This window comes from Anguilla rostrata, chromosome 5 (genome assembly GCF_018555375.3).
Source record: "Anguilla rostrata isolate EN2019 chromosome 5, ASM1855537v3, whole genome shotgun sequence".
NCBI lineage: Eukaryota > Metazoa > Chordata > Actinopteri > Anguilliformes > Anguillidae > Anguilla > Anguilla rostrata.
Window position 1 is genome coordinate 50,479,250 of NC_057937.1, and position 12,932 is coordinate 50,492,181.

The following is a 12,932-nucleotide window of genomic DNA, read 5'->3' on the forward strand; positions in this document are numbered from 1 at the left end:
TTATATGGTCAAATGCAGCAGGATTAAGGGAATTTGGAGTTCTATGGGTTTTTTTTAAAGGGATTCAAAATGCTATCCAAGGGCACTTGAGGTCAGATACCCCTCCAAGTATATTGATACTCGATATATTCCGTTGATATCAAGTTGTCCTTGTGTGGCAGTGCTTATAATTACAGTACTGTCAGCAACAATGGAAGATAATGTTGCAGACAGTACAGAAAGAACATCAAGATTGCTCTGTAAAAATAGCAACTACATAGTATACATGCGTGTATATTTGTTATCATGTGTCTCAGGTGTGGATTCACTGAGTGTAAATAATCTCAGTTTTTAGCATATATCATGCCAACGCCCCCTTCCCCCCACACACAAAACAAAAATTGATCTTTGATTTATTCAAGTCTCATTAAGTTCTACACAATAACTAAGAGGATCACATCTCTTTCTAAAGTATTTTGTTTCTTCCCTTAAATCACAACCTTCCAGACATTTGAGACCAGTCATACTAATTTACAGAGTATTCTATGCATTTGCCTACATAATTGACAAGGGAAACCACTGATATCACTCCAATGGCATGATATAACATATAACAGATGCCCTAATTGTATCAGGCAATGTAAAAACACAGAGCCACTGATTTAGATCCGAAGCTCATCAGTGTGTTGAGCACAACACTGTCGTCAGCACTCACTGGTGACGGCTGGTCGCCTGTGGGGGCTCAGAGTGTAGTAGAGGGTAGCTAATGTTGTGGTAGGCACTGGAACTCCAGGCAATCATACTCCAGACAGGTAAAAATAAAATGCACCCCAACGTTGTGTTCTCAAGGTCACAGTTGGCTAATGATGTAGCTGAGGTCACGGCTTGAACCTGCGACACTAAGGCTAAGCCTGCACTTGTGGTGAGCATCTTTTACTGACTAAGCCCCTCATGAGCCTTTCTGAAGGTGACTGTGAAAAAAAGAATAGGGCTTTCTTTTTTAAAAGAACACAGTCATCCATCCTCAGGTTATATGTTTACTGAGCACTGGCGAGGCCTGTTACATTGTGTAATAGGATTACAACCCTGTTCTCTCATTGACCCAAGCTGATACCAGCAGATAAAAATAGAAATCCACACAAATGTGATTCACTCATTCGTGTGAATTTCTTTATTTTTAGTGCTTGATTGTAATCTCTTCTCATGTTTCCAAAGATCATCTAGTTCAGAAATTAAGCAAAAAAAATAGCCAGTGAGGATAGCTCTGATGAAGAATTTAGCATTTTAATTTTACAATGTCAGTAAGGCACCATGCATAGTTATCTCAATATAATTTACCAAAAAAATGGTCAATGTTTGTTTATAAAGGGAATGTTTGTATGATCCCAGTGTAAAGTACAATGGCAGTACTGTTTGTAGAAAGTTAAGAGCCAATGCACTAATATGGGAAACTTCCCCATTGTGAAACTGCAATTATAGATGATATCTCTGCAATTATATATACATGCAACAAAAAGGCCTACTGTAAAAGTGTTCCTTTATAGTGATATGGGGAATTCCATAACAGAATTCCAAACAGAAATTTGGTTTCACCTAAAGTTACAACATAGGATGCCATGGCAGATTCTGTACAGAGATATACTTGAAGATTAATGTGCAGTTTTCAGTAATTTACCCACAAATCCCACCTCATTACTCTATTGAGTGGAGAGGGACTGAAACATTTCCCTGGACTTTCTGCTTTCACTTGAGTTAACAAAGAAGAATTTTGGATGTATTATTATTATTCTTTTTGAAGGAGTTCAAATGTTTGTCTGAATACCAGCCTTCTGTGTGCTTGTTCAGACAGTTCCAAGGGTTTTCGTTTCTTTTTAATTTCACATACAATGGGGTCATTCAATGACACCATCAAGCTCTGAACAGAAGTTGAATGGCATTTCTTTGTCTAAGGCATTCATTTTAGCAAATATTGATCATATAAAATGGAAACATACTTCTTCAGCACATCATTAACATAGCAAAGATATTTCAATTATAATTGACATATTATGTGAGATGAACAATTAAAGTACACTAAAAAAAAGCTTAATGTATGAATATAAAAATGAGAAGGTCAGTTATTATTTGAGAAAACACAGAATAATACAATGCTCTCAGCAATTTGTCTTAAGAGTGATATGTCTGTGATGTGTAGTTACTCCACACAGCTCTGCAGATCTCACTGAACTATGAATTGTCCAGGGTCTTCCATTCCAGCTATCCAAGAATGTCTTTCTCCTTGAGTTTTAAGGCATTCGATTTCCACTGGAGTGTTCTGGTCACAAGAGGCCTCTATCTGGAAGTGCCACTATCCACCAGGGGGCGCAGTGCCGATTTCCACACCGCTCTCAGACGGACTTCCTCCTCTTGCCGAAGACGTTGTTGATGAGCTTGGCCATGGACTTGGAGCCGCTGTAGCGGCGCCGATCGGCCCGGAGTTTCAGGTGCTCCATCACCTGACGGATGAGCTTGGTGAAGAGGTTTGCGATCTCCTGATAGTCCTCCGCTGCCGACACCTCCTGGAAGAGGCACCGGTGCTCCTGGGCCACGGAGCGGGCCTCTTCCTCACACACCTGCCGGGCGTGGCAGAGGTCCTGCTTGTTTCCCACCAGGTATACGGGTACGTCTGTTTCCCTGCACCAGATGTCCAATAAATTCAATTTATATCCATAAAGTAATCACACTTTATTTCAACTGTGTTTTACTGCTGATGTGAATGTGTAATATTTTCCTCAGTCTACTTTATTTCATCGTAATGCTCATTAATGTGCATTCCTTTTAACTGATGTGGAATCCCAAAGACAATTTTCCACATAAATTTGATGGAGGGTAAGTGCTTTTTAAATATAAATTTGAAATCGCCCACCTTCCATTAACTCTAAGATCATTTCTGATGAACAAGCACACTTCTCTTTCAGAGTTTTAGAGCACAAGGAGAGAATTTCAGCATTGCAGCACGAGACGATATTTTGCAATTACTGTAATCCAGTTTGGAAGCTGTCAACATTTCTTTACTTTTTTTTATTTGGCAGAAATAAAAAGACTAATTTTGTGTGATCCAAAAACAGCTTTGATTGAGCGGAGAAGTAAGACTGTAAAATGTGAAAAACCACAGCGTGAGCGGTTGCTTTATGTCTTTTCTTGCAGAGTGTCAGATTTAACTCCAATAGGAACCAAGTTTGAAAGAAACTGCAAGACAGGAGTAAGGCTTGGCCACCCATGTGATTCCATTTAGAGAGCAGTAATTAGCTCCAGTTGTACCACTACGCATTGTCTCCAAATTACTTTCATGTAATAAATGTCCTGCAAAACCCAAGTTGTGCTAACATTTTATCATATTTTAATTAATTGGTGGGAGAAAATTGGATACAAGCTGGTTCAATTGAGCAGAAGAATTCGTTTAATCACATAATTAACTTAAGTGAGCCCAGAGGTTCCAAGTCCTGCAAATCTGTTTATTAAAGCCTATAAGGCAGTGTTTCCATCACAGTCAGCTGGCTCTACATTCATTTGATCTTGTGTGCTATTTCCTTTGTCCCCACAAAGCCATTTTTAATGTGTTAAATGGGACATTCCGAGTTTGCCTCTGTGGCTGGTGGTGTGCATAGCCAAGAACCAAACTACTGGGGTCAGCTCATAGTGCTACTCATTCATTCATCAAAAGCTGGGGTGTGTTCAGCAGAAAAGGGGCATATGGGAGGTGGAATATCAGGGTACCTAAATTTTCCAGAACTTAACTTCCCACTATGCTCTCTGTAATGTTTTTGTGACATTCTGTCAGAGTATACCCTGTGTGCACATTCATGGTTGGTGACAGATATGTTGTTTCAGTGTTAGGGAGGGGGTCACAGGAAAGACACTCACCCCTTGCAGCTCTCTGCACGCGCCTCCCTGATCTGACACAGGATATTTTGGGCGCTGAAGAATGAGGAGCGGTCGCTGATGTTGTACACCACAATGAAGCCATCTGCCCACTTCACTGGCTCCTCCAGAATGCACCTGCTCTCTGCACCCTGTTGGGGTATCAGGAGCATCAGTGTCATTGCCTCAAAAGATCCACACTTTTTGCCACTTTCAGTCTGCAGTCCACGAGCTGAGTAACACAGGCATCGCTGCTGACAGGAACCCTCCCTCCCTGTGTGATGTTCCAGCCAATCATATGCCACCCTGTGGGGTTTCTGATTACAGTCCTTGCTTTAAATTTGTTAAAATATACACGCCACTTTTTTGTCCATTTATACTTTTAACACTGAATGTTTTAATGTACCTCTATGTATTATCTTCATAAGTAAACATCTAATTAATCCTTACTGGTCATTGGAAAAATGAAAATCAGAAGCGGTTTTTGCTATTCCTTGGCATTCCAATTAATGGTGGTCTTCTATTTAATTTGTTTCAAGGTTAGGCTGGTTGATGACTTTACACTTCACTAAAGATAATTTCAGGAGATGAGAACATTCTATAATAATATTGTCATGACACTGAGTCCGCAATGAGGTCGAAGTTAAATACAATTTAAGTCTCAGTGATGGGTACAACGATGATAGGGACAATGACTAATTGTCCGTCTCTCTAGTGTAAACTAAAAGACGTTGTGATCGGCAATAAAAAGTGATAATCGCCGGTGGCAACGATCACACATCGCCTAACTGTGAACTGGCCTTAACAGGAAACTTCCGGAGGACGAAAATACACACCTGAGAACATGGATCAAAGACCTCCAGGTTCAACTGTCTGCCGTCGATTGAGAGCCTTTTACGGTATAAGGAATCTGCAACAGAATGCTCACAGAGGTTATTCCTGTAATGAGAAACACGTGCGGCAGGTCAAACATGACCTCCTTATCTAAAAATAAAGTCACAACACTTAATTGTGAATACGAGTTTACAGGCATCACATGAAAGCAGAACAAGCTAACACAATGTAATGAATGCTCGTCTTCTCTCTGACCACACAGCCCACAGCAATGATTACCATTAACCTGATAAATCCCTGGTATAGCTGTTCTGTTGGAGAAGATAAACAAATACATTTCAGAAAATTATCCGTTATCCAATTATCCAGAGGATTGAAACCTTATACTGTTCGGTAAACCAAAACATTAAAGCCAGAGAATTTTTCCATCCCATTAGAAAGGTAGTAAATATTGAAAAGGGGTTGGCATGTCTGTGACTTCAAACACCAATCATGATATTCTTCAGCTAGTCATTTATCAGGCTGCAAAATAACATGTTTGCTGTGGAATGTTATTGAAACAACTCACACTCTGGTTTCATTATATACAAAAACAAAAAGGCTATTTTGGTGCTTTTGAATGACCCAAAAAGAAAAGTGCTTTTTATGTGCTGTTTTCTTTCCTTTTTTGAGTGCTTAGTTTCAGATGTAATTCCAAAGGGAATAGCTTGTAAATTCAGTTGCAACAGTACTCTCATCACCACACAAACACAACATTACAACAAAAGCTACGTATATTGGGGTTCTGCTACAAAATTACAGCAACATTTATAAGAATGTTAGATCATATCAGCAAGGGTGCCTAGATACTCACTGGAATTGGAGGCGTACTCTCCAATGAACCGCTTGGTCAGGAACCGCACTAAGACCGCTGGATGAGAGGGAAAAATAGGAAAGTGAATAACACCATCTTCTGAAGAGTTGGAAAAGAAGGGACTCAAACGATGGTGAAAATGGATTCATGAATCGGGGGATGAAGGACTCCACTAGGGACAAGGAGTATCTGAAACATTGACTCTGTGGAGTCTAAAAAGCTGCTTTGTAGCTTTTTAAAATTTTTGTCCCTGTTTGTGTGTGTAAGAAATATGTGAATCGTGCATTGTCGAGCATTACCGTAGAGAGAGGGATGGTTTCAGTAAGCTCACGGGGTAAAACGCCTGTATGTTGGCCCCCTGCCGTGCTTTAAAGCATGACCTCAGTGCCAGATGCTCCTAAACAAATTTGGTCCCGCTGATTTACCCTCTCCAGTCAAACTCCAGTCGCCACTTGACTTAAAACATTCCAGCACTTCATAATCTGTGCTCTTGAGGGATCCGGGGTAATTAATTTCTATTTAAGAGCTCTCAGTTAGCCAGCCCTGAGGGGTAAAACATCTCTGCACTGTAAAGACAAAAAACCGCACATTCCCCATCTGCTTTCTCAGAGAAGGGCTTACTTTATAAATCAGCCTGGTGCCCCCATCATCCATCTTCATTTCTCCTCAGGATTAAGCTGTGTCTCATGAAGACTCCACATTTTTCATGCAAAATTCATTTTCGAAAACAAAGAACGTTCATCTTGTACGCACACTGCCAGATAACCCTCACAAGAGTTACACTGTCCCATCCTCCCACAGCACAGCAAACAAGCACACTCAGGTAAGGAACAGTTAAGTTAGGTTACACGGAGAAAGGGCAAAAAAAAAAAAAAGCTGTTACTGCACACCTGGTGCTAACATAAAACATGTTTTCACAACACCATTGCAATGCTGAGGCACCGTCTTCATCTCAACCACAATGTCACGGCGAAGTGGAGAGGATAATAAAATGTTATCTTTAACACACACACACACACACACACACACACCCTCGCATGGGCAGAGCTGTCCCGCAGTGCACGCGATGGGGTTCCTGCAGCAGCTGGAACAGAAGCAGCGGCGCCTGCGCCTCCCTCACCTGACTTTCCCGCTCCCTCGCTGCCCAGCAGGGCCAGCTTGATGTCGTTCATGCCTGCGGACGGCGAGCCGCTCCTCGGGGGGAACCAGCCGTGAGCCCCGCTGCCCTGCGAGACGCGGTGTCGTGCCTCAGCGCTCTGCTCTGCTCTTTCCGATCTGTTACAAGAGATCTCTCTGAGGGGAAAAAATAAGAGCCCACACTCTCTCTCACACACACACACACACAGACACACTGTCTCCCCTCCCACCGGACATGGAAAGCTCCAAACTGGGTTACTCAAAGGTCAGTGTCAATGAAAGCCCTTAGCTTTTCTTCTGTCTCTGGCTGTTTTTGTTGACTTCGGGGTTTACTGCAAGTGAAATGCACTGCTTTTCCCTCAGTGATCTCTCACTGAGCCAGAACTCTCTTATTTTAAATCTCGTTATTTTTGCGTAGTTTTCCCTGTTTTGTTGAGCATGCCCCTGAGCTGTTTCAGGAAACAAATATTTGTCCTCAGATTTTTCATTCGTTTCTGTATTGCATCCATGTTTTCATCATTTCTTCCTTTCTTTTTGCATGCCTTCACATGAAAGACAACCACTGCAGTGGTCTGTTTGTAACCATTAACTCCTACCTGGTGGGGAAGGATAAAGCTTCTGAGCCCCTCCTCTTTGATACTCACTGTCACCTGTATCTTTCTTCTTGGTAACTCTTAACAAAAAAAATGCAACGCTGGGCACCCCACAGTCTGGAAACAAATCATGAACATGCCAGGTTCTGACTCTGGCCCGGCCTGTAAATAATTACCCGTAGGGAGGGAGGTTTTCAGTCAGGAACTTATTCCCGACCTCAATGACCAGTGACTGCTCTGGTGGATTGGGTGGCTACAATATGCCTGTCCCTATTGCAGAAGTAGTGCATGGTCTGCCAGTTGCAATAGCTGCTGAATGGTGGAATCAGGAATGGCAACTGGTGACTCACGTTAGGAGGGTGCATGTACTTGCTGGCAAAACCCTCCCAAATAGATAGACTTGTGCCTGTGATTGGGCACTCCAAATAGGTGAAACTGGGGATTCAAATGATAAAATGTAACAGTGAAAAAAAAAGTGTGATAGCAAATGTTGTGATATATTCCTATTACCAAGCATGACACACACAGGCCCCAACTATAAAAACACTGATTACTAGAATATTCCCAAAATACTTCTACAGCAGGGGTCAGTTCATACAAAAGAGAAGCCGAACAATCCCTTTTCCCCACAGCAAAAACTATACACACTTATTCAATCATACACACTTCAATTTCACGGGCTGTTTCACCAGTCAAAGAGACTTCTGTGTTTCCTCCACCCTGATTACTTTTCCTCTACTTTTTTGGATTGTTTCTGAGGAGCTCAGCGATCTGGGCTGCTATTAGCCTGCTATGTGTCACTACTTTGCACTTAACTGAACAGGCACTGACCCCTTTTAAGAACAAAGCCACAAAATGTTCCCCAGCATAAAAATATGCAGCGAGCTGCTATCTGCCTACGCTGTGAAAAAACACTATTCGGGTGGAATGAGCTCACCTTGTTTAATACATGCAAGCCAGGAAGTCAGGTAACATACTGTAACAACATGTCCTCACTGGTTAAACTTCCTGAAATTTAAACAGTGACTCTAGAAATGTTTGACAACATTTTTTTTTCTTATGCATAATTCATTTTGCACATCACATAAAAATGTTGCAAACAAATGTCTTTTGCAAAACATCCTTCCAGAACTGAAACAATTTGTCAAAAGATGCACATTTATATCACTGAGATACTTGTCAACTGGCGTTAGATAAAACTTAGACGCCCATATGAATTCTGAATGAATATGATCATCTGATTGGAACGTTGTGAAAAAAGAACATCCTCTTGACAGAGTAATTCAGCACCCAGCAGAGGGGATAATTCTGTGTTAATAACCCTCCAGTTGAGCCTTGTCAAGCAGAAAATGACTCCTACATCTTTGAAAGCAACACCGAGGTGAGACCAGCCTCTCCATAGTGATATACAGTATACTTCCTTCAGGCAGCTAATAAATAACATTCTCTCAATACAGCTCTGACGTTCCACCCTAACTTTGTTGTAATATTACTGGTGAGGGAGAATATATGAGGTATCTGTGGAACAGAGAGGCCTTTCGGATCCGCATATTAAAAGTGTTGCAGCTTAAAAGGAAGAGGTGCTCTGCCCTGCTCTGCCTTCAGCTGAACAATTCATCATTGCAGTATTGTCCAGGCTTGTGTTTCACTGCTGCAATGCATGTCATACATAACAGTGTACACTGGATGTGTACATATTGTGTGTTCTTATGGGATTACACATGTAGGAACACCAAAAAGTGTGTTTGAACCTTGTAACATTGAATTTCTGTGACTGGAATCTGTACTGTTCCTGTGAATGCATGTGATACTAATTAGGTTAGCAGGATTTTTCTCAAGGACCTTCAGCTCACAGGAGAGTTCTGTGTGAATGCAGAGCAAAAAGGGATACAAAGACAAAACTCTTAAGGCATTTTCAACTAAACAGCACTGAGGTCAGGCTAGTACTGTTATTACAGAGCGGCAATTCAGCCTCTGACGTGACAAAACTGTGACATGGAGGAACTTAGCCTCCTTTAGCTTTCTGTATTAACGGAACAAGATTTGTGAAAATCTCTCTGTAGTTGCTGTTGGGTTTCCCATCACTCTAACACGTTCAGTCTCAGCTTCACAAGTCGGTTCAGAGGTTTGCCACAGCATCGCATCAGTGAGGGATGGATTAATGATGCGTTGTCATGTAAGAGCAACTGCTCGGGTAAACCAAGCACCTGCGGTCTGCCCGAGCCGAGAAGGGCAGCCCTCTGGGTCAGTGACGGCGCGGCTCAGCTAACGGACCGCGCAGTAAAAACAGGCGTAAGCTGACTGCACACGCTTCAGAGGCCCGCAGTGCCAGTGCACATCCTTCTCAATTTATGTCGAGGCTATTTCAGCGATGGGATCGGCCTGCTGATATGACCAGGAATTTAAAATTTGAAGAAAAAAAGTACAAATGGGGTAAACATTGTTTTTAAAAAAATGAGAAGAAGAGTCTCAGGAGGCCAACATGTTACCCATCCTCTCCTAAGCATTTGCATGGAGTCTGATCTTCCATCTCTCCTGGTTCTCAAGGTACCCACCCCACTAAAGAAACCACAGTCCTAATCCAACACGTAATATGACCGTGCTATGCTCCAGTACTGCAATTAAAGTAATTTACAGTCATGGTTTGGAGATACAGTTTCTGAGTACTGAAGTCATTTCCAGTCAATGTTGTTTTGTCTTGTGCACAGTCTAGACTGGTTTGACCCACAAGTGTGCACAGCTGGTCTAAGTACACATGATCGTAAATCACATGCCACTGCACCCCAGACACTTCCAAACATGGATCACGGAACATTAGTGCCAAGCAGCTTTCCTTCCTGCTGTGTGATACCCGTTCACACCCGTCTCTGCACTGACAGAAGCCTCATGCTAACCCCGTGGCTAATGAGGACAGACACCAAAAGCCAAACGACAAAACCAAAATGGCGGTACGCCACAGTGAGTTAGGACGTTAATCATTTCAGCAAAGCTGTGAGAGACATCTTTAAAATTATTCCTAATAGAGAGAAAAACAAAAAATATACTTGGCCAAAAAGAGAAGTAAACCAGCTGTATCTCAAAAGAAAACCAGTTTCTGTAGACAGCGTTGCTACATCTGATGTGTGGTTTTACAGTACACCATAACACCTCAGAGAACTTTTGTTTCCGCATAATCTTCAGACATACATCGAAACCTAAGCTCTGGCAGGACTCTCTCACTGATTTAATTAAAAACACATCGTTGCATAGTCCGGAGACATGACTCATGATGTATCTGGACACAAGCCAAGACCAGCTTTGCCTTCATAGGTGGATGGAATTTGTTGCAGGCAGGCACTTCTTTCAGAAAAGATGATGTCATCAGCCCCATGTGGCTCCATTTATGAGAAGTGAGGTGAACCAGTCGGGGAGGGATTTGTTAAATAAATTCAATCCAGTCAGAATTTTTGTTTTTAGGACTCATTGGAGACAAACACTACAGATTGTTTAATTCACTGATGCCAAAGTTGCTGTACTATGAATAGAGTGAGGTTTCTTGTTCTTAGTTATTAGGGCTTTCAAAAGTTGCGCTTGTAAACCATAAAATCTGAGATACTGTGACTTTAAAAGTGTATGACTGCTCATGCATATGCACATTAGGACAGCTCAAAGTCCTTATACTGCATTAGATCAGGGCTCCCCAACCCTGGTCCTGGTGAGCCAGAGGGCCTGAAGGTCTCTGATGTTTCTCAGCACTTAATTGATCAATTAAAGCAGGTGATAACACAGTTACTTCAGCATGCCTGGCTTCTTGAGCCTACATGCCCTATGACTCCCAGGGTTATGTGCCCTTTTATCAATTTTATTTAGCCTTTATTTACTCTGGGAGTCACAATGGTATCATTTCTTTTACGTATGAGCCCTAAGCCCAGATCATGAGCAGGAAAAAGATTAAGACCAAGGGAAAGAGAAAATACATTATAAACACGCAATAAAATGCACAAATTTAGATTAATTTAATTTGCTTATATATTAATTTATATTTAACATTTTTTTTAAATTAATGAATACAAATATTAACTTACATATTAATTTGCTTAGCAAATGCTGTTCTCCTGGACCATGTACATTGTGTTTTAAGTGTGTATTTTTATACATTTGCACAGCAGACACTTTCAGATTCATTACAGAAGGAATTCAGGTCACCGTGTGTTCATGTTCAAATGAAAATACAATCGCATTGGCCCACTTGGAAAGCAAGCCTGCAACTTTTGGGTATAGTGACAATAGGTGTCCCCAGGGAGGCATGGTTTCAGTGTATTTGCAACACTTCTAGTTGATCAAAGGCATGCAGCCTGCCTGCCCCAGCTGTGCGCAAACTGCAGTCATCTGATGCCCTGGCTGCTCAGCACGTGGCCGACTGCAGACTGCAAAGAGGCAGTGGTCGCCTGCAGGCAGCTGGGGTGTGTGCTAGTTAGCATGCTCCTAAAGTGACAGAGGATGCTGCAGTGGTGTTTGGCTTACAACTGCAACTGGGCCTTCCAAATTTGGGAATCAATGAGAAAAAATTGGTTAAAAATAAAGATATTATAAACAATGGAAATTCAAATGTCATTACTGAGATCTGAGATTTTTGTGCCAGAATAAAGTGGCGAATTTCATTTTCAAGGTTTGGTAAGACTTGATTTCATTTTGTAGACCACTCAGGACCATGGTCCATTAAACGTTTATGTACACAACCTCAGTCCACGTTTAACAGCTAAGTGTGATAGAATTTACCTGGATGGCCTATGCGTGATCCATAAAAGGGTATTATCGCTACACATAGAAAAAAAGATCCATGAGTTCAGAAGACACATGGACCAAATTCATTCACTTGAAAATGTGACTTCAGTTTTAAGATTTGATTTAAGGGAGTAAAATTGAGCACAGAATTGTTGCGTTTTCCGATGGATGAGAAAATGCAGTAGCCTAAGCTAAGTGGCAGTCAGATTGTCTTTCAGCAAATGTTGGGTTCTATTGATCTTACATTTGTATTTACATTTTAATGAGTCTTAGGCTATTTACTAGCCTATAATGTTTCATTGAGACTTTTATTGGACCACAACTTCCCTGTAGTCTGTTCTGAACTGTCCTTTGGTTGAAATTATCAGAGTAGTTCAACTTCAACACAGAGATGTAGCCTAGACATTCTCTGGCTTCGAAAGCAACCTGGCCATTGGTAGGGTCAAGTACGGTACCTTTCCCTACAGTTAGCAGGTAAACAGTGAAAGAGTTTAGTCGAGCTGACGCATGCATGTCATGGGTAAGGAACTGGTCTTGTAACCTAAAGGTTGCAGGTTCGATTCCCAGGTAGGGCACTGCTGTAGTACCCTTGAGCAAGGTACCTAACCTGCACTGCTTCCATATATATCCAGCTGTGTAAATGGATGCAAGGTAAATGCTATGTAAAAAGTTGTAAGTCGCTCAGGATAAGAGCGTCTGCCCGTAATATAATGTAATGTAATGTCCAGAGCATAGGTCCAAAGCACACACAGGACCTGTCACCTCCTCTCCAAGACAAAACAAACAGGTGTTTTGCTGCCTGTAGGTTATCCAGTCCAGAGTCAGACAGAGGCCAGACCTGAACCGCCAACTTACTGGTTAAAAATAGTAGC

At 41.7% G+C, this 12,932-nt stretch overlaps 1 protein-coding gene across 1 annotated transcript; it reads right to left on the reverse strand.

Moving 5' to 3' along the window:
- Nucleotides 1-1,242: 1,242 nt before the first annotated feature.
- LOC135255577 (ras-related and estrogen-regulated growth inhibitor-like protein) lies at nt 1,243-7,342 on the reverse strand. The gene is made up of 5 exons (XM_064336926.1): nt 6,687-7,342; nt 5,567-5,623; nt 4,716-4,789; nt 3,883-4,031; nt 1,243-2,652 (listed from the first exon to the last, which is right to left on the reverse strand). Exons 1-5 carry the CDS (start codon nt 6,736-6,738, stop codon nt 2,367-2,369), a joined length of 618 nt encoding a protein of 205 aa, XP_064192996.1. The 5' UTR covers nt 6,739-7,342; the 3' UTR covers nt 1,243-2,366.
- Nucleotides 7,343-12,932: the final 5,590 nt, after the last annotated feature.

Coding starts and splice junctions, on each gene's coding strand:
- LOC135255577 (XM_064336926.1), bottom strand. CDS start 6,738: ATGAACGACATCAAGCTGGCCCTGCTGGGCAGCGAGGGAGCGGGAAAG. Junction 5,624..6,686: donor CGAGGGAGCGGGAAAGTCAG/GTGAGGGAGGCG, acceptor CCTCTCATCCAG/CGGTCTTAGTGCGGTTCCTG. Junction 4,032..4,715: donor TCTTTGATCCATGTTCTCAG/GTGTGTATTTTC, acceptor ATACCCCAACAG/GGTGCAGAGAGCAGGTGCAT.